Genomic DNA, 21,366 nt, shown 5'->3' on the forward strand with positions numbered 1-21,366 from the left:
CATGGATGTATGTTTTCGGACTCAGAAAATTCTGCTGTAAAGTTTATGTATTTATCATTTCTTCAGAAAATCGATAGAGTGAATACATATAGTTGGGGTTGGCCTATCTCTATCGAGTGTTATGCAACACTTGTATGGAGTCGAAGAAAGACTTATGTGAACCTCTCCAAATACTTAAGGTACCAGTATAGTTATATAAAAATTATATATGTTCAAATATGCAATCCCACTATTTGGATATTTTTAAAAGATTCAAGAGGGATGTCAATATCCTAGCTAGTCGTACGACAATGACTATGATTAGTGATTAGGATTAGCTAGGTAAGTAAAAATTAAAGTTTGGCGTCATCGTTAAATCTCTCCTTAAAATCCCATTCCCCTCTCCATTGACAAAACACGCACACACTTTATATGCGTATATATATTTCCAGTGCGCGCTGAGGATGTTGGTTGTTAGGGGCTACCAAGAAAATCTGCCCATGCGATATTATATAGATTGCAAATAGGTTATAAATTATCTGCATCTGATCTCTTTCCCATTATATAATGTAATTGAATTTCACGAATAAGAAATTGCATAGGACGAAAATGAATAATGACTATTTTGTGTTTGAGTTTGATTTAGAGGAAGTGTTGGGAAGAAATAAAGATAAACGATAAAATTTTAGATTTTTAAGGTGAAAACAGAAAACTGCATATGTTAGTTTAAATAACATTTTAAGTGTTAGGTGGTAAATAGCGTATTGCTTTTTTAGAATATATTGAGTTTCAATGTATACGTGTTTAATGAATTGAGTTATTTAATTTAATACACTGTAAAATGTGTACGGTTTTAAAAGTATAGAATCTTACTTAGGTCATAGGGTTCAACCAGTATAGAATGTGTATGCAACTGTGAAAAAATGAGTCAAATAGAAACTATAATGATCTAAACATTATTTTTCATGTTTTTTTAAAAAAAAACTATAGTGATATAATCATCTAATCTAAATTTAAAAATACAAATAAATATCTGATTGAATTTTAAAATTTATATAAAGATATTTCTGAAATTTTTGTGTAAGTAATAACTTTACAAATTCGTCAAAACAACCGCAATACTATTTATTATACTCAAATGCACATTTATTTCGTGGCCCTACTATAGTCACATGCAGTCTTTCTATTTGGATATTCTTAAAAGATTCAAGAGGGATGTCAATATCCTAGCTTGTCATACGACAATGCCTATGATTAATGATTAGGACTACCATTAAATCTCTCCTTAAAACCTCATTTCCCCTCTATTGACAAAGCACGCTCACACCTTATATACAAATATTTCCAAATAGTAAGACAATTTTTGTGTACGTAATAACTTTAATAATTAGTCCAGCCAACCGCAATACTATTTATTATACTCAAATACACATTTATTTCGTAGATAGTTAGATGGAGTCCTACTATTTGGATATTTTTAAAAAATTCAAAAGGGATGTCGACATCTTAGCTAGTCATATGACAATTACTATGATTAATGACTAGCACTAGGACTAGCTAGGTAAGTAAAAATTAAAGCTTGGGGCCACCATTAAATCTCTCCTTAAAACCATTTCCCCCTCTATTGGCAAAGCACGCCCACGCCCTATATACATACATTTCCAAATAGGACTGATTTTGTGTAAGTAATAACTTTACGAATTAGTCAAAACAACTTCAATACTATTTATTATATTCAAATGCACATTTATTTTGTAGTTCTACCATAGTCACATGGAGTAATTTGGACCCGTTTGATAGGCGGATATTTTGATAACTAAGCTCATGTTTGAATTGATTTTTATAGTTAGACTGTGATATGGATTGATAAAAGTTAGACTAAACCATTGACAACACATCAACACAATCTAGGTTTGATTATATTTGTCCACATTGATTACAAAAGTAATTTACAAAACTTCCCCTTGACTACAAAGAAATAGGTCCAATTGATTAATAATTGAGATAGAGAATGTCATTTTGGTCAATCTAAATTGTTTATACTAACTTATCTCACTTTTAAAAATCATATCAAACATAAAAAAAACTATCAAACACATATTTATTTTTCCTTATCAATCACTTATCAATCAACATTCTAGTCTAAAAGTTATTCAATATCTATACCAAACGGTATCCTATCTATTCCTAGGGAGAGTCTATGCTAGCACATGAACATCATCCAAAGATTGTTTTTTTCCCGCATTTCAGATGTTCATGTCGTTGGATCTCCACGTGGGCACATGAACATCTGAAATGCAAAAAGAAAAAAAAATTGGTCGTTAAATCTCCACATGAACAGTGCCCATGTGGTAACATAGACGTTTCCTCTATTCCTATGACAATTAATGATTAGGAATAGGACTAGCTAGGTTAGTAAAAATTAAAGCTTGTGGCCACAATTAAATCTCTGTTTAAAACCCCATTTCCCCCTCCATTGACAAAGTATGCTCACGCCCTATATACATATATTTCCAAATAGTAGGACTGACATTCTCCAGAATATAAAATGATTCAACTTGAAGGATATGTCAAAGTGGAAAGCGCTTTCAACCATCTGCATTAATCATTATTTGCTGATGTTTTATAGAGTTCAGTTGTTTTTAGATGTGATTCACCTGCATTAATATGTTCTCATATGACATGAATTCTTTTATAATTTACAGTGGGTTTGTCTTTGACCATGCTAAATGGCCACGGATGCAAATGGATGAGGATTTCCTAAAGCTGTCAAAAATGTTTAATGCAATGAGATCTGTTGTTCGGGTGCCCAACCTGGATCCTAAATATATGATTTCAGTTTTAGCTTTAATTCAAAGCAGGTGTGTTAATCCAGACGCTTTTTTAATAATTTTAAAAAGTGTTGTTTCTTTAAGATTAATCACAGCCTTGTTGATTTGTTACACGGATGGCATGGCAGGCGATGGAAGGCTTAATTCCAGTTCATATTACATCAGTGATAAGGTAATTAAAGACTAGAAGATGCAAGCACTGTGTGTGTGTGATTGATTGTCTTTCTTAAGGAGCTATGGGAAGTATATTATTAACAGTCATCATGGCCTATTGCCCTCTTTCAAGGGAGGGAGTCCATCTAAGCAGGTTCAAATTGTTCGTTGTTTCCAAAGTTTCCATTGAATACAGAGTTGGAACTTGGAAGACCATGCACATGGATACTTATCTGATAGCAATATATTCTGGTCTAAGAAGCGATTTTATTGTTGTCAATGCGAGATAATAATTATTTGGTTCGTTTGATTAATCATAGGTTTGATCCAAAAAAAAGAGAAGAAAAAAAGTCATAGGTGGATCATAAGGATGTTATGTTTAGAGGTCAATCCCAACGGACAAAATTATGTCGAAAAGCTCATGAACAAAGATGTACAGAATAGAAATATTCCAATGGCACAAGTAGAGGACTGTCACAAAGAAAGAACCAAGCAGATTCACATACAAAGCACAAAAAGAAAAGAAAAGAAGAGAAAAGAAAGGAAAGGAACAAATGTTATACCTTAATATTCCCTTAGAGAACTTGCTATGAATTCTTCTGTTTTAGTAATCAAAGGTTATCTCGACTGAATTTATCAATTTTTATTGTGATTGAAATTCGTCATCAGATAAGACTTGAAGTTCAATGCAAAGTTGATTTCTGCTGATTTAAATCTTTTAACTTCACATGTGCCACACAAAAAAATGGGTGAAGTAGTTAGAACAACAATAGTTGCATCTCGTGACCAAAAATGAAGTATAAAAAGAGCTTGTTCTCACTTAGCCATTAGGCTCAAAATACAACAGTTCTGTTTTTCTCGTAAGGCAAAACTCGCAGCTAATATGCTGATTTCCTTATTTTCCTCTTTAGCCACGACACCATTCAAAAACTTAGGACCGAGCTTCTGTTCGACGTCTAGATGACTGTTGCCAATAGAGTATTCATGTGAACTTGCAGAGTGAGCTCCGGCTAGTTGGAGCCACAGAGTCTATATGAACAGATGCTAAACCAGTAACATCTTGATCTGGTTATAGCTTCAAACGAACTTATAAATTCCATTTAATCGATTACTACTTCGTTACATTCTGAAGCATCACTTACATAGTTACATATCTTAAAAACATCAGCAGAGCATAAATCACATAAAGTTATATGTAGATGTATTTTTACAACTGCAATATGAATTGCATTATTTGATGTACTTTTTTTTTCCAGTTGAATTATCAAGATGGTATTGCCACATTTGACGCCGAACATTCACCAGCACCATCACAAACATTATGTCTGCAGAGAGGACATACCCTGATGAAGCGAAGCAAAGCAAAATAGTGAGCTGAGTTATTTAAGGTAAACAGAGGAGCGTTTCTCCTGGTGTCCGCACGACCCTTCAGTCATGTGGTCCAGGCATACCATATTCTCTTTTGGCGTCGTAAGTCCCATGATGAATCAAGGGCCTAAGTTGCATACCGCGTAACACGCTTGCTGCACCATAAATTTATAAACTAGGTATCATAGTCATGAAGTGACAATGGAATACCTATTAATTTCTTTGAGCCATTTGTCAATACAAGGCACATGGTATTCGTGACTGCATGGAAGAACTCTTAATCTGTCCCCATCTTCATAGTCAGCTAAACAAATATAACATCTGTCGAGTATGTTACCATGTATCAGACCAAGAAATTAAATTTGAATAATATATGTTATCTGCAATTTCACATAGCAAGTTTGTGGCCTATGATTTCTTTCCACTTTAGATCCAAAATAGAAAATGAAACATAACTTGTGAAGACTTACTGTTGAACATTACCGGGATCACGTTCAATGTTATTAACCTTCTTGTGATACTTGAGAGGAAAGGTATCCACGAGAGACTCGGGAGCAGGGAGTGGTAGAAGGGATTCTGAGAGTGACAAAGATTGATGATGAAATTCATTCAAAACCTGTATAATAGATATCAAGTGAACAAATTCAGTCGCAAAAGTTTCGAGAAAAAAATTGATGTGGTAGGGTAAGAAGGGGGCTGGCAGGCAAGGTCACCTCCGCCTTCTATTTTCCAATAGGATGTTATAGCTTTACCTATAATCATATACAAAAATATATACAAAGATTTCGGTCCCCCAATTTTTTTTTCCAGATTTAGTTTCACCTTTCCTCCATTGCTTTTCTGGCTCCACCATTGTAACAAAATGTACGAGCAAGATCATAATCCAAGATTATAGGTTAAAATTTCTCATTTACAATCATTGATTCGGCAAGCTTACACTCAATAAAAATGTGAAAAATCATCTCACAAAGATTCATCCATATTTAGGCTCACAGATCATGAATCCTATGAAGTGTACCAAAAACCTTAATAATAGTACTTGAGAGTTACCACCACATAAAGTTCACACCTTTTGTTACAGAATTCGTGTATCTTTCCAAATGTTTCAAGCATGCCAAAAGTTAACATTGTTCAAAGCACTGTAACTAGTGAAGAACTAATCAAGAAAGGTAAATTATAAGATAGGAAACCACAGGAATCGAGGATTTACCTCAAATAATGCCTCGGCAAGCATGATTATTCTAGAAATACTTTCAAGAGTACTGGACTCTTCAGCCGTAAGGAATGAGTCGCATGAACATGTACCATCAGGATGAAGTCCGGATACACACAACGTAGTTTCCCGTCCTCCCTCATGAAGGCCACTGCCTATAATTCTTTCCGAAATCTATACATTTGAATTAATGCGTGGACAAGGTTAATTCGTGTGTTGCATGAAAGAAACAATAAATTACTTTCAAGATATTTGATCGAGCTTGTAAAAATTTGACTGATCGCGATCTTACAAACAAAAAGGATTCGAATTTCTACGTGTATAAATTATGCGTGTCTATAACTTGATAATAAGTATTCATGCCTGGACAAACAGTTATTATCTACTAATAACTTCGTCAAAATTTTAAAAAGATAAAAACAAATACAGAAAACCTTGTTAGTCAATCATAGATATGGCTGTACATTTTCTTATACAAGCTTATTCTAGCGCAAACTACTATCCATCAAGGGAATGTTAATGAAATATATGGAAAAATTTCTCTCACTTATGTGACTTGATATAGTCTAAATTGGCTACATGATATCTTGACATGCGTAACTCCATTTTAGGTAAGTGTCACAAAAAAATTGAAACAAAAAATATAAATAACCTCCGATCTCAATTGCCGTCTCCTTTCACTTCTATGATGACGTCTCGCACTGAAGGAATCAAGATCATAACCAGCTCCATTATAATCGAGATAACCACCTGAATCGAAAAGCCATCTCATATGGGAGCCAGGAGGGTCATCAGCAAGATCACCGGTTGACAAAATGGTCGGTGATTCGCTATTTCGTCTAAAGCTGCGTCTTGATAAAGCATCCCAAAATAGCCTCCTACCGTTTCTTCTTGATTCATGGCTAATTTCCCCAATGCTACTAGATAATGAGTTTGAAGAGAAACTCAGCTCATCAAGATGAAACACATTTCTCAAATCCTGATCACTATTAGACACAATAAATCCTGGACTAGAAATGGTTGTCACGTGAGAATGGTCATCGCCAGGGAATTGAAATCTCGGTAAAGAATCAGAAACTACAGAAAGAGACCTTAAATCAGAATAATTGTAGTCTAAACCCACATCTGGATGACATTGAAGGTTGTCTGAAGCTGCACGTGAAACAGTGAGTCCCTGTGAAAGACTACTTCTTGATTGATCATGGGCTGAGCAAATCAAAGGCGTGATTTCTGCCATGTCATCAGGAGCATCAACAGTAGATACACAATTTGTAGCATTTTCAGAAACCAAATCTTCACCAGGCTGTTAGAGGACACACTTTTGTGACTTCATGATTTCTATGTCAAACAATTAGAAATAAAAGAATATATTCTGGGATTGACATTATTAAGATTGCAATGTATCTTTGACATTATATGATTGTGATTTAGTTTCAGGACAGATTTCCCATAATATTTTTAATGTGTTCTCGCCTGTATAAATGTATATTTGACATTATATGGTTGAGATTTAGTTTCAAAAAAAACTTCCGATAACATTTCAACGTGTTCTCGCCAACACAAACAGGTGATTCTAATCTAAACTGAGTGATTGATAGGTGTCTAAGAATCTGGACCTTAGGTCATGGATGTAGGTCTTAATGGTCAAACCATGTAAAGCCCATGTTGCTAGCAGAGCTTTTTTCTCATCACTATATTTTGCTGGTTAGAATTCAACAGTACAATTTCTAGCAATAATGAAAACATGCCTGAAATGGAAGTGATTCTGTTATGTTGGCGAAATCTATCTGATCTGTGCTTGTTCGAAGATTTATCATTGATGATTCCACAAAAGCTTCATCGATAATACTGTTATTTCTTCTAGATGAGTCTCCGTTCTCATAAAGGGCGCTTGTGCTTGCCATGTGTGGGCTTAACACTGAAGATGATTCTACCATTGAGTTATGAAAGTCACTGCTGACTGGAGCTATTTTTTTGGTACCGGTGACAAACGACTTCTCTGGACAATCCTCTAGCTTCAAGGAACAAATTTCAGAAGAGTCAAAACTCGGCACTAAAGATGAGTTACGATGCGTATAGTACCTCACATAAAGATTTAAAATTTGAGTAATGAAAATCCAGCTAAAGCAAAGCATATTTGACAAGTTCATATGAGCAATTACGGCTACTCATCAATTCCCCTCCCGTGCACCTGAATCAAATCCGTGCTACTATCTCTCACATAATTAATCATTGTATCAGATATAGTTGTCACTATGTCAAAAGTTACAGCAGCCAGCAAGTAATGGTTGAATTCAAATCTTTTAAATCATATAAGAGTTAAAGCAACAAGTTCCAAGTACTCTACTATATAGACAACCACAGAACAACAACATGTGCATAACTAATTTGTTTGCAGCAGATTCATTCTTCACCATTAACTCATCCAATAGACTCAATTCCATCATAACACATCCACATCCCAAAAGAACAGGAACCATGTATCATGATATTTTCATCCATTTTAACATCAAATGATTGCTCCCAGTCAGTATAAAAAAAATTCAACCATCAAGATTCGTACCAACACACTTCAAACAGTTTATACAATCAAGAAAACCTCTATGAACATAACAAAAAGGCCTTAATTCTAGCAACAATCACATAATCTGTAGGAAATCGAAAGAGCAAAATAGCAAACAACCTCAAAGGTTGACTTGGAAGTGAAAGAACCACAAAACAAAGAGGAGATTTTGCGTTTTGTGCGGTTGATCATGGACCCACTTGACCCGCTCGGGGACGATGATGATTTCGAGGAAACCAAGAGACTGCTGTTCGAACCCATTACCCGCCGGTTCTCGGAAAATTCAAGAAAATTGTACCTTATAAAGAAGAAGTTGAAGGAACGTAGAAAAGGAGTGGAGCAACCGAGCAATTGTTGTGAAAAAAGTCTCCGGACATGTTATAACGTATGATGTAGGTTGTTTGGGTTGCCTCTTTGGGAAATATATATATCTATTTATGTGTTTTATATAATAAAACCTCGATTATTTAATATTTGGTAAATTAATAATTTTTATAAAATATTTTTTTAGGCTAATGTATTAGATTAATAATTTTTCAGAAAATTTGTATCAGCCTATTGTCTCATCAAAATTATAAAGTAACAATTCATTCAAATTACAAAAATAACTAGTATAATTTAGTAAAGTATGATTTTATTGTTGTTTTTTTTTCCTATGAAATTTAGTTTTATTATTGTTTTTGTTTATATGTGAATTTAATTTGATTAATAAGTAAAACGATTGTTAATTATTAAAAACAGTGAGTATAATTTATTTTATATACATATACACGATATTTTTATAATCGAACCGACAATGAAATTGATAAACCCTTAAAAAACGGTCTGATGAGTCCAACCGAATGGACATATCGAAATACTAATATATTATATAAAATAATAATATGATATAGTAATTGATATATTTAAATTTTAAATAGAGGGAATAAAAAATTTATTTGAATAAATATAAGAAAAATCAAATTATAATTTTTCTTTGAAAAAAAAAATAGGAAAATAGGTTCACCGGTTCAAAATCGGCCCGATCGGTTCTTGACTGAGTTTGACTGGTTCTGAACAGTTTGATCAGTCAATTGATTTTTGGGTATGATCTAGACCGGATCCGTAACCAGTTTTTTTCTCCCACAAAACTCTCTCACCTTTCATTTTTCATGCTTTGTTTATCAATTTTGCTCTATTCTCTGTGGACTGATTTTACAAATATTCCAGTTGCCCCTCTTATGAATTATGATTATGCAAATATGACAGTGTGCAAATATTTTGTTTTATTTTGGGTTATATACTCACTCATTGTGTGTGTCGCCGTTACTAATATAAATAAATGGAGACAATAATTTGATTAAATTTCACATCACAAGAATATTCTTTTAACTCCCACTACCCATTATCCACATTTTCATTTTAAAAAAAACTCGTTCAACCATGTTAATCCACATATTCTTTCTTCCCTTTCTTCCCACAACCTCAACGCTCGACATTTTACACAAGTAGCATTTACATTTTGATTGAGTAATCAGTTAATCTCAATGTTATAAAAAAATGTTAGAGAAGGCAGAAGGTAGGCGGGCGGTCATCCAACGTCTAGCGCCTAGGCTTAGGCGGTCGTCTAGGCGGGGCCTAGGTGGTTTTTTTTTAGCCTAAATTTTCTAATTATTTTTGTTCATTTTAATATTTCTCCAATAATTTCTCTTTATCAAATTCACATGCATAAGCTATGTTTTTATAGTCTAAATATCAAATTATTTTTGTTCACCTTAATATTTCTCCAATAATTCTTCTTTATCGAATTCAAACTTAAAATATATGGCATATTCTTCATCTTCAACCGATACAAATTGATGGAAAAATATGTAAATTAATTTTTTTTGAAAAAAAATTAAAATTTTAAAAAACAATAAATATTATATATTAATCTAGGCAAGTTTTGAGAAGCCTAGGAGAAGATTAGGCAGTTTAGACGATCAATTAATGTAATAACACCCAAAATCTTCAATTGTCTAAAAATTTGGACGGGCCTAATCACCGTCTTTTAGTACAATGTTTAATCCATTAGTGGGTTAATTTTCAAATTATAAAAAGAAAATCTTATTAAAATTTTTACTAGATTTGGATTTAATTTTGATATAAAATTACATAAAAAAAATTCATTTAATTAAAAAAAAAAACTGATGTTTTAAGAAACAAAATATTTCAGGCACATACATTTTGTGCATTGTCGCTAGCCCGTGAATAATTTACAAGTACAGGTACCCATGCAACGATCATGAGTTTTAAATGCTTCAAGAAATCGGAAGAGGATGAAGAGTGCTCACCCAAAAAACTGCTGAAATTTCGTACTCAAATGGTTGATTTTCTAACACTATATAAAGCTGGATCATTGCATTTGTTTTCACATCATCCATCAGAATATTTCTCTAATGGCAACAGCTATGGGTTTTGCGCAAGCTGGATTCTTGGTTTTGTTGTGCTTGAGTTTCTGCTCTGCTCGTAGGGTACTTTCCGACTCTACAGACGTCGAAAAGCCGAACTCTCCGAGTTCTCTCCCGGCTACACAGAGCACGGGTACTGCTCTCAAAAGTAGTGATGGCATTTCCAGCTTAGGTGACTCCAAGTGGCAATCTGGCTGCAAAGGTAATCATTGTTCTGGAGGTGGCGGTGGCGCGAATTGTGGAGGCAATGAAGGTTGTGGCGGGTGTGGAAATTTTGGTGGTTGTGGTTGTGGTAGTGGTGGCTATTACGGTGGGTGTTGTAATTCTGGTTATGGTGATGGCTGCTCAAGGGGCAACGGAGGTGGTTGCGACTATGGCTGTGGCGATGGCGGTGTTGGAAATTGTCAGGGTGGCTATTGTCCCCCGCCCCCAACTTGTTACCCCGTCGTTTCTTGCCCACCAGTTTCAACTTGTTGCCCCGTCGGTTGTCCGCCGGGTTATGCACATCCGAAAGTGGCTGCAGAGCAACATTTGTCTAACTTGCAGTCCCCAGCAAGCCCAAAAGTCGATGAGCAAGCGGACCATATCCCTGACTCGACGCCAAAGCCCGATGATTCTGACAAAGAGAAGCCTGGCTTAGATGGCCAAATGTAGGAAGATGGTTTCCAAGAATGAGTCCATGAACTAAACTGTAAACTCTGGCATAACGATGAGGTTATACAGAGGAAAGAAATACTGGATACTAGGACAGTTATTTTCATGTATCGTTTCCAAATAAATTGATATAATTATGTGCTGAAATATAAGAATACTGGTTTCTTGAAATCGTTATATGAATTTTTATAATCTATCTTGTCTATTTGCTTTAAGCTTTGGTTGCATTTAACAATAAAGTTGCAAAACTGTGAGGTATTCATTCATCTATATGAATACTGCTATATATCTGATACTGTTATATATCTGATTCTGAATTCTTAAAGAAGGAAGGGGAAGAAACCGAAGCCGAAGCCGAGGGCCGAAGGAAAAGGAGTAGCAATCTGATTAGAACTCTGGCCAGCAACCGGCAAATCAATGCTAATAACAAACAACACGAGGTTGCAACTTGATTTCTGCACCTTTTTCGGGAGCAAATACCTCGACTGATGCGACTGTGCTCGTGTCTGTGTGCACACTGGAATGAATCATCAGTGAAATGGCCATGCGTTCTCCCTCTCCTAGCTTCCCTTCCCCATCCATGGATTGTCTCTCTTGTTCTTTTTGGAATCAAGGCTGCTTTATAGTTTGTTCCCATCTAAGAAAATAAATAAAATATACGGGTATATTTAATCATTGTTCGATTTTACAGACTAGGATGGTTTGATATGCTGAAGACTTGAGTAACAAGTGCCTAGATTGGTAAGGTGATGTAAGAACTGTCCGGAAAATCAAATGACAGAAGCTCAAGTCTGAGACTTGTGAAAGGTAATGACAGAAGGTTTATAGTACCAAAGTCGTATGATACTTGTATGCAATATTCATTTTGTTTCAAATTTTTTTTTTTTTTTTTTAATATCACTCAGTTTTACGTTCTGTGACATAATTGAGTTCACTCCAATGTCTCTCACTCCTAAAATAAATTGATTAACATATTTACATCCTAATTCAAAATTCATAACTTTTATATTTAGTAGCATTTCAAAGTTCAAACAACTATATTTTCAGAAATTCAACAAAATATATATATAAATATAATGTTCACAAGTGTTTTTTTGGAATCTGTTATAACAAAACTCGTCTCAAACTTGATATCTTAGCATGAGATCGTTAACCATATTTCACACGTTACTGACTCAAGAATACGAAATCAAATGACAACACTTGATAACTTATACAAGATATTGACGACTTGTCCTACAATTTTCTACATCTCATATAGATTTAACATCGATCGTGTATCTATCTAGTTGGAAACATGGATCGGACCTGTAACGGGAAACCTTTCCAAAATAATTACCATACTCGAAACCATTTTTTGTAATTAGGCAATCAAATTCTTATAACTTGGACGTCAGAACCAAAAGATTGTATAAAATCGTATTTCATGTCACTGAGAAATGCAGGGTATAGAACATCACTGGACCAGAAAAAAATTATATATCACTCAACATTTCTAACAACATTATCTGTTACATTAACAATTGATCGCTATAAATATCTTCTCGCAAGTATATAGAAGAAAACTACAAAATCAATGTAGCATGGTGATTTGTCTCAGTTGCCAGATCCATGAATACATCATTCCTAGTGCACAGTATATAGATATCATCATGAGCGGTAAAAACGGCAGCCGATCCCGAAAAACGATGGGATGTAAAAATTGCCCCCATATCTCAACCACTATTAACCCTAACAAGAAGGATTGTCCTAAATATCCAATGGAGAAACCAGGGGTTCCCGATTTGTTTTCCTTTGTTCCCTTCGTGGAGGAACTGGACGTTGTCCCGGGAAAACGAGAGGAAAACCCGAGCCAGGCGAGAGCAGCATAAAGAAGAAGAAATGTAACTTTGATTGGATATTCTTGGGCTTCAAATAGAAGGGGGAAGAGCGAGTAGCAGGACACTGCATATCATAGAGCAAAGTTCCAAGTTCAATGGTCCATATGACTACTATTTCCATACAGAATATGCAACCCGAAAAATCACAGCCGATCCTAAAAATTATTTTTCTTGGTTAAACTAGCTTTTCCCTCCGATGGTGGGGAGGTGCCTACTAACTTAAGGATATGTAGAGACAACCACATTCCCTACTTTCACTTCTACAAATTTATTTCTAGTAAATATTTCTGTAAAAACCGAAAACATATTCAAACATTACTAAGAGTTCCACCGTGCCTCAAAACAATTCTGTACCTTTTTTACTTCGATTTACAGAAATATATACTTCATCCTGAGCAAAGCCGTGTCAAGTTCAAACCAAAAAAAATCACACAAAAAGTAGCTCTCACTTCAATCTACCAAGGTGTACTGTACAACCTCAGACCTCTACATTCTGAAAAAAATTTAACAGCAATCATGCCCTTCATTTTTGTTTGACCACTCAATATCTTACATATCCAAGACAATTTCTAAGGCTATGACTTCGATGAGTCCACGCTAATTTATGTATAAAAACTACAGGGCTAAACTTAGGAATTCGACAAATGAAAAAAAAAACTGATATGCTATCTCATTAAATACCACATTCTACTAAATGGAGAAAAATAACAATAAATTTTAATAGAACATAGCGTCTTTTACCTATGGAAAGAAAGAAGTAATGCTTTGCATCTTCCACACTTTTAAGGGCTGTAACGGCAAGGGGAATCACGAAGTGCAGTGAAGCCTTTTCGTGAACATGCCAACCAAAAAGAAAGCCACACGTATACGCATAGGATACCCATCGAGAAACCATTTTTGGTGTGGGATTTCTCCAAGCCTTCACTAGACAAGGAGATATTGCCAAGAGGACCAGGAGGAATGTAATCATTGGGGTGATCTGCAATAGTTAATTGGTGAGAAAAAAATATTCCAGGAATGGACACAAAAACATGCAACACATGATAAGGGTCTAGGTTAAACATTTACCTTGGGCAATACAGAAAAAGGGGAGGAATCACCCACCAGACCACCAGTGAATGAAGCTTCTGGGGCTTCAATAGAAAAACCAAGCTTCACGAGCAAAAAGGCAAAAACTTTATCCAACATTATATAAAATACCCAGAAATTAGGAGCCCAGTATGCATGGCAAAGTCCCCTGCCAAAAGGAAACATACGGCGGAAAACTTGTTGTATCTGCAAGAAAGAAGTAAAAAAGATGAAACAATTTGTAAATGTTTGTTTGCAACATACCTAAGATGTAAAGCATACAAGTCAGCAAAAATCTCTAATTATAGCATGAGAATGAATACAAACTGCTCTACATTTCACCTACATGTGAAAATGTGATTTTTAGACCAGAAGGAAGACCACAGTTTATTTATAAGCCTCTGTCTTAGGCAAACATTACTTGGCTTACAAAATCAAACTAAATCAGCTGTAAATGATCAAACGGAAAGGAAATCATCCCTCACGACCAAATGATCAAATCATACCTCGCCACCAACCAAATATCCCTTCGCCAGAATATAATTTTTCATGATATACCTCCGAATTTAAGTTAGTTCGAGTATGCAATGCAAATTCTTAATTCATAAAGAAGAAACACAGCATTGAGTAAGTTCTAATATCAATGACAACATAAATTTAACTTATCAGCCAAATATTTAGATGAGAAACTCAACTTCATTATATACAAGACAATACAATAATACATCATTCAGGAATGAATATGATACAATTGGTGTAAAATAGCATTAATGTTTGTACATAACAAGGTAACATTTTACCTGTCCGTGGTACAAAAAAGGTCCGTAAGCAGCACCGAAAACAGCCAAAACAACTGTGCCCAGCACCACCAACCTCGCAAATCCCTTAACCCACCCACCCCTACAATAATGCCTGAACAAATACACAAAATAAACCGGAGCAGCCACCGCAAAAAGGTGCTTAAAGCAGAGCAAAACGGCAAAAATAAATCCTCCCATCACATCCTTCCCGTTCTCCAAACATGAAATTGACAACAGCAGCATTCCCAACAGAAACCCATTGTACTGAAAATGCAAATGGTCGACAAAAAACAACCCAGGTGACCAAATAACCAGAATCCAAATAAAATACCTCTCAAATATCCTAAAGTTTCCGCCTTTTGTCAACCTATAAACCGAATATATCAAAACGATGTCGGCCAATATCACGGAGAGGCGCTGGAAAAGGATGGTGAGGTCTGAGGCGTAGTTGAGTCCATCGTGGAGGCGGGTCATGGTGGGATCCACTCGGGATGCGAAGAACGAGAGGAAATTCTCGAAGTAAGCAAAGAAGGGTGGATAATCTAAGGTCCATTGGCTAGTGGTGTCGTAATACCAGCGAGAGAGGGGAAGGGAATGTGTGAGAGCTAGCCAGTGGCGATGAACTTCGAAATCGGAGCTGCGGTAGGCGGGGATAAGGAGGAGTTTCACGGCGGTGGCTACCAGGGCCGGCCAACAAATGCCGGCGATCTGGCGGTGGTGATTGAGGGGCTTCTCCATCCGGATTGGCTAGCCTTGACTTTGATACGGAGTTGGCTCGCGGACACATTTTCTTTTTTTATTAAAAAAAATGTTTTTCAATCCTCGGAACTTTCATAATTATTATATAATTTCTTGAACAAAAATTTATTTTAAAAATAATATAAAATGATAATATATTATAAGAAATTACTTCAAAATCAAGTTCTGTATCTGAAAAATACATTTGTTTGATTTTTTGTCCCCAAAAATAGAAGAAAGTTTAATTTTCCCCACTAAAATAATTTTAGAAAAATATGACTTTGATTTAAAATATCTTTATCTGTTACTTTATGTTTTCATAACCGGACCGGTGATTGAACCGGTTGACCTTAAAAAAATGATTCAACCGATCGAACCATTTTAACCAGACGGTTGGACCGAAAAACCGTTTATATAATATAATATAATTATCATAGTTTGAAAACTAAATAATCATATAAATATATTCAAAATATTAATTTTAGTTATATATTTTTTAAAAATTAATTAATTAATTAAAAAATATAATATTACTAAAATAATATTTTTCATGAAGTACAAATTCCAAATAATGTTGTATATATATATATATATATTAAAATATTAAATTAAGGTTTTAAAATTAAAAATATATTTTTTCAAAAAAAAATGGGAAAACCGTTTGAACCAGTTCTTGACCGGTTCTGTGCCGGTTCGACCGGTTCTTGACCGATTTTGACCAGTTCTGACCGTAAAAACGGTTTTTAGGAGCAATTCGGACCAGACCAGTGACCGGTTCCCGGTCGAACCGGTTGAACCAGCCGGTCCGGTCCGATTTTGAAAACATGGTGTTACTATTATAAAAAAAGTGGACACATAAAAACTGTTGGTATTTTAAATTGATTTTTCATCTTTATCTTTACTTCTATTTATATGTTTTAAAACCACCAAAAACTGCTTATTTTTTATTAAAAAAAAAACTTATTTCCACAAAATCATAAAAATTAATGTTTGATAATGATCGTTATTTTTTTCTAACATTATATTAAATTATATACGCATATCGTGTGCGTGTTTACTATATCTTAATGATTCCTCAAGTTATTGTGTCTAGTAGTACAGTACCAGAAGTAATAAAAGACGACATAAATAAGTTTAAGGATTTATTGCACTCATCACTTTTATGAAATCCCGAGATTTCTAAAAAAAAAAGTTATAGGAGAATTTCAACTAATCGTAATTTGACATGGTTAATGGTTAATGTATGACTTTATCCCTTAGTTTAATTAGAGTGGAGACGGCTTTGTCAATTGTGATTTGTGGCCGAACACCGGCCCAATTTTCATTTTACTGGGCTTCTCTCTATAGATTTATCACATGACTTCTTCTTGGATTTGGGCCCAATTAAACTAGCTTTCAGCAAAACACAATGAGCCACTTGTCGAGTTCAAAATAGTTTGAACCTGATTAAGGTAGTGTTTGGTTGAGCTTTTAGAAAATATTTTTCAGCTTTTATTAACAAAATTTTGATTTTTTTTTGAAATTTTATTAAGAAAAAACTGAAAAGTGTTTCCTATAAGTTCTCCCAAATACTACCTAAGTGGGCCAGAGATGAATTTGACATTTAGCAAACCTGTTTCGGACCCGTTCCATCATTATAAATACTGGCAAGTAGCAATTGTGAGTCTCTAGCATATGATTTGTGTGTGTAACGAATTTTTTTTTATATTGCATATATATGTTTTAATTTTATTTTCAAGTATTTATTCTTTAAAAAAAATAAAATATACAAAAGGAACTAGACATAAAATTTAATTATATGATTTTAAAAGTTTATAAAACACATGTATATAATAAAATTTTGAAAATTACGGTACAAATTATCATGATTAAAAAACGTGTAGTGGTGGAGAAAATGGATCTCGTGGGTTTTGAGATCCGGTAGGAAAAATGACATAAGTAAGTAAAAAATGTTATAAATCATGAGAGAAATAAGAGAGATGAGTAGAGATAATTTATGAGATAAGAGAGAATTCATATGAGTCAATACTGAGGTGCAAATTTCATTGAACTCAATCACCCCTAGGGAAAGATTACAAGATAAAATCTGTACAAATATTATCGTTACATATTTATCTTGATCACATATCTTTAATAAAATAATCATCTATAATAATAATATATTTATAACACTCCCCCTTGGATGATTATTTGCACAAGCAATCGATTCTTCAAAATCTCCATTTGGCAAGATGTATGTTTAGGAACTTCATCGGGACTCAAGTGTTGACTCGTTAAAACCTTGACAGTAAAACCTCGTGGGAAAAATTTGAACGAAGGAAAAAGAGTACAACAACATATATTTTCTTTGGATATCTTCCCGATGATGGATGCGCCTCGTTAAAACCTTATCAGGAAAAACCCAATGGAACAAAATCCTAATGGAGGAAAAAGAATACGACATCTCGCGATACTTGTTAATTGCCTCATTAAAAATCTTGTTATGAAAAACCACGTAGAAAAAATCATAGGCAAGGAAAAAAGAGTACAACTTTAATTGCTCTCTCTCTTGCAAGCATCACTTTCAATTATTAACTCTTAATATTTCAATCTTATGCACTGATTTGCCAAAAATTGATTCAGATGCTGATTTTGCCATATATATGGTACTTCAAGACCAAATATCTTTTCTTCTTTTTCAAGTTGGCAAAAACAATATTTTGAGCATCGAATCCTTCGAGGATGTTTCTATATGTATCACCATCAAATCAGTGAATCCACGATAAGTGCAAATATTTTCTCATAATCCGCTTGAAATACTTTGAGAAACTTTGCTAATATTTGCTCATATTGCCACATATCATTGTTATTGAAAGTTCAACAAGTTGTAGTTCAAAATAATCATCATTTTGCGTAATAGCAAAACACACGAATGATTATATCATTTCGATCCCAAATAATTTGTGAAATCTCATATTTTAATATACTTGTTATTCTTCAGGAATAACATAATCCAAGTTGGATTCATTAAAATAATTGGTCGTTCACGCTTCTAGAGTCTTTTTCATTTATTTTGCAAGCAATATAAGATATGGTCCTGCAGGACATCGATTTGTTTCATAACGACCAGCCTCCATTATTCCTGTCACATTGAGATATTCACTCATTTTCTTTAAAGGGGTTCTTCGTCACTAAAGACGATTTAAATTGTTCAACTTGAACATAAATGAAGCTAAACGATCTTATACACAAGATCAAATAATGTATTTGAGATTTAAACTTTGAACATCATGTTCACTTTATATTTCATTGGGATCGATCTCAAATATTCTTGTAGCTTCTATTTCCTCCCCTCAATGTTGGAAACATTGTTTTACAAGAATAATAAATGAGAATGTCGCGTCATAAAATCTCATTTCTCAAGATAGTTGATCATAAGATTCAATATATTTCCAACATATTTACAATCCCTTCAAGAGATTTATTGTAGTGCATTTCTCGCACAAACATTAACTTTCAGTACATGAGCATTTGGCATAATATTTATAATATATCTTTCAGATATCCCCAAATATAACGCATTTATTCTCATGGTTTAATAGTTGATTGGAGGCAAAATAAATCAACTAAACCAATGTATTTATAATCATGAAATTGATATGCATATCCTCTTTTGATCAAGCTTGTCTTGATTACATATTCTGAAAATTTTCTCAATACATATTTTCGCAAACATCATGTTGCGCTTTGTGGACCCACGTTATTTATTCATTTCAGATAATATGGGGATTCTCTACCAATTTGAGCTAATGACAGTGATATCAAATTTGATAAACCAGTAAAAATTCATAAAATCTTCTGGATCTTTGATTCAAAAACATCCATATTTATCGATCCAGAAACTTTTTACTTGTTCATTAACAACTCTGTGCACTATCAATAGTTTTTCAACTATTTATATAATTTGAATGCTCAATTCAATCCATTATGTCAAATTCTGAAAGTATTTGTATCAATTATACTTTTGGAGTTCTTTAGCTCTTATAGAAATATTGATTTGTAATATACTATTTAAACCAAATCAATATCTACTAGATTCAAAAATACATATACGTCATTATTGTGTATCACTATTTTATAATATCAAGCACATCATCTTTTTTCATCGTCAATCAAACGATCTTCAAGATCTTTCATATATTTATATCATACGATGAATAATTTTGGATAGACATCAACTGTCTCCAAAAACTTTTATATCTTGCTTGATAAATATCAATAAATTCTCTTTACGTACTTCAAGTACGATATCATTTAAATAATGATATGAGATAACAATGTGCATTTAGTACAATACTTGATTATGACGTATATCTCAATATTTTGTGCCGAATTTATAATTCATATCTCGCTTCATACGAGATGACATATTCTTCCTTGAAGAATTGAACTACAGTGTATCAACTGTGTTCATTGGCACTGTCACATTCACTTAAAAGAATGGATCACATTAATTAGACAATTGTCATAATTGTATTTTCTTGAACAAAATAATATAAATAATATATTATATTAAAATAATTGAAATTGTGAAATCGGACGTACCTTTTAAAATTCTTGTATACACCAAGGAGATCTTTTACCTTCAGCAATGACATTCAATCTATAACAAATGTCATCCCACATTAAATTTATGTTCCTACATGTAAGATAATAACATGTGATAAAAATATTTAGTCACTCATTTAAAAATAATAATAAATTAATCGAATGATTTTGAAAAAATCCAAAATTTATATCCACAATCAAAATTGAAGAATTTAAATCCATAATCAAACTTTATGGAATAAAGATGTAACAACCCAATATATCCTTAAAATATAAAAATTCTCAAATCATCAAATTGCATAATCAATATATTGACTAATAGAATAGATTCACAAAATTTGTAGATCTTATTTTATATCATCAAAATAATTTATGTGAATAAAAACAATGCTAGAGTTTTCCAAAATTTAGTTTAAACAGAAATAAAAACTTAGTTTACAAAAAAATAAATTAGTTCAATAAATAAATAAAATGACTTGAAGTTAGTCATAAATCAACTCATTGACATCATCATGCATAGACTAACATCAATCAATCATCGTATTTGCCCAATATAGATGATAATCCAATTCATTGAGTTTAACATTTTTTTTTTTTTTCGGTTGATAGTGTTGCGATCTTAATACCGCACATTCATAATTTTCAATCAATAGCATATGCAGTTCATCATTGAACATCAAATCGTTATTCATAAAAATAGTGACAAATAACAGATCATGCTTCTTCTAAAGCATTAAGAACAAATATATGATTTGAATCGATATCAAGTCAATATCTTTTGATATATATCTCACATATATCTTTAATAATATTTTCTTATTGATATTGACAATTTTAGATCATACATCGATATTCATTGAGAAATTGTACTAAATTTCCCAATTCATAAGATCCTTAACAACCAATATTGCATCCTTTTATCAATATGTCAATATTGATATATTTTGACATGAGATCAATTTCTTCAATGATATTTATATATATTTGATATCATATCAGATATCAATCATGATTTCTTTACTTTCTCAATATACGAAATCATATATCACATCTTTATCATGAATCTATTCAGATTCTCAATATATTATATTATAACTAAAAAT

At 33.4% G+C, this 21,366-nt stretch overlaps 3 protein-coding genes across 5 annotated transcripts; 1 reads left to right on the forward strand and 2 right to left on the reverse strand.

Moving 5' to 3' along the window:
• The first annotated feature begins 2,588 nt into the window (after nt 1-2,588).
• LOC140860478 (formyltetrahydrofolate deformylase 1, mitochondrial-like) lies at nt 2,589-3,153 on the forward strand. Its single transcript, XM_073263487.1, has 3 exons — nt 2,589-2,840; nt 2,895-2,982; nt 3,037-3,153. The coding sequence occupies exons 1-3, from the start codon at nt 2,647-2,649 to the stop codon at nt 3,151-3,153; spliced, it is 399 nt and encodes a 132-aa protein (XP_073119588.1). The 5' UTR covers nt 2,589-2,646.
• Nucleotides 3,154-3,767: 614 nt separating this feature from the next.
• LOC140863118 (uncharacterized) lies at nt 3,768-8,497 on the reverse strand. 3 transcript variants are annotated; one of them, XR_012143838.1, is made up of 7 exons: nt 8,228-8,497; nt 7,293-7,559; nt 6,197-6,847; nt 5,542-5,718; nt 4,815-4,947; nt 4,542-4,652; nt 3,768-4,306 (listed from the first exon to the last, which is right to left on the reverse strand). XR_012143838.1 is itself a non-coding variant. In XM_073266289.1 (7 exons), exons 1-7 carry the CDS (start codon nt 8,366-8,368, stop codon nt 4,228-4,230), a joined length of 1,572 nt encoding a protein of 523 aa, XP_073122390.1. In that variant the 5' UTR covers nt 8,369-8,497; the 3' UTR covers nt 3,770-4,227. The 3 variants fall into 3 exon arrangements, 2 of the variants coding, with proteins under 2 accessions (XP_073122390.1, XP_073122391.1); XM_073266289.1 differs by having other exon boundaries at nt 3,770-4,306; nt 4,802-4,947; XM_073266290.1 differs by lacking the exon at nt 3,768-4,306 and having other exon boundaries at nt 4,316-4,652.
• A 4,103-nt stretch (nt 8,498-12,600) lies between these two features.
• Nucleotides 12,601-15,723, reverse strand: LOC140863269 (dolichyl pyrophosphate Glc1Man9GlcNAc2 alpha-1,3-glucosyltransferase). The gene is made up of 4 exons (XM_073266578.1): nt 14,939-15,723; nt 14,139-14,345; nt 13,812-14,049; nt 12,601-13,134 (listed from the first exon to the last, which is right to left on the reverse strand). Exons 1-4 carry the CDS (start codon nt 15,674-15,676, stop codon nt 12,764-12,766), a joined length of 1,554 nt encoding a protein of 517 aa, XP_073122679.1. The 5' UTR covers nt 15,677-15,723; the 3' UTR covers nt 12,601-12,763.
• Between the last annotated feature and the right edge of the window lie 5,643 nt (nt 15,724-21,366).

This window comes from Henckelia pumila, chromosome 4 (genome assembly GCF_033568475.1).
Source record: "Henckelia pumila isolate YLH828 chromosome 4, ASM3356847v2, whole genome shotgun sequence".
Lineage (NCBI taxonomy): Eukaryota > Viridiplantae > Streptophyta > Magnoliopsida > Lamiales > Gesneriaceae > Henckelia > Henckelia pumila.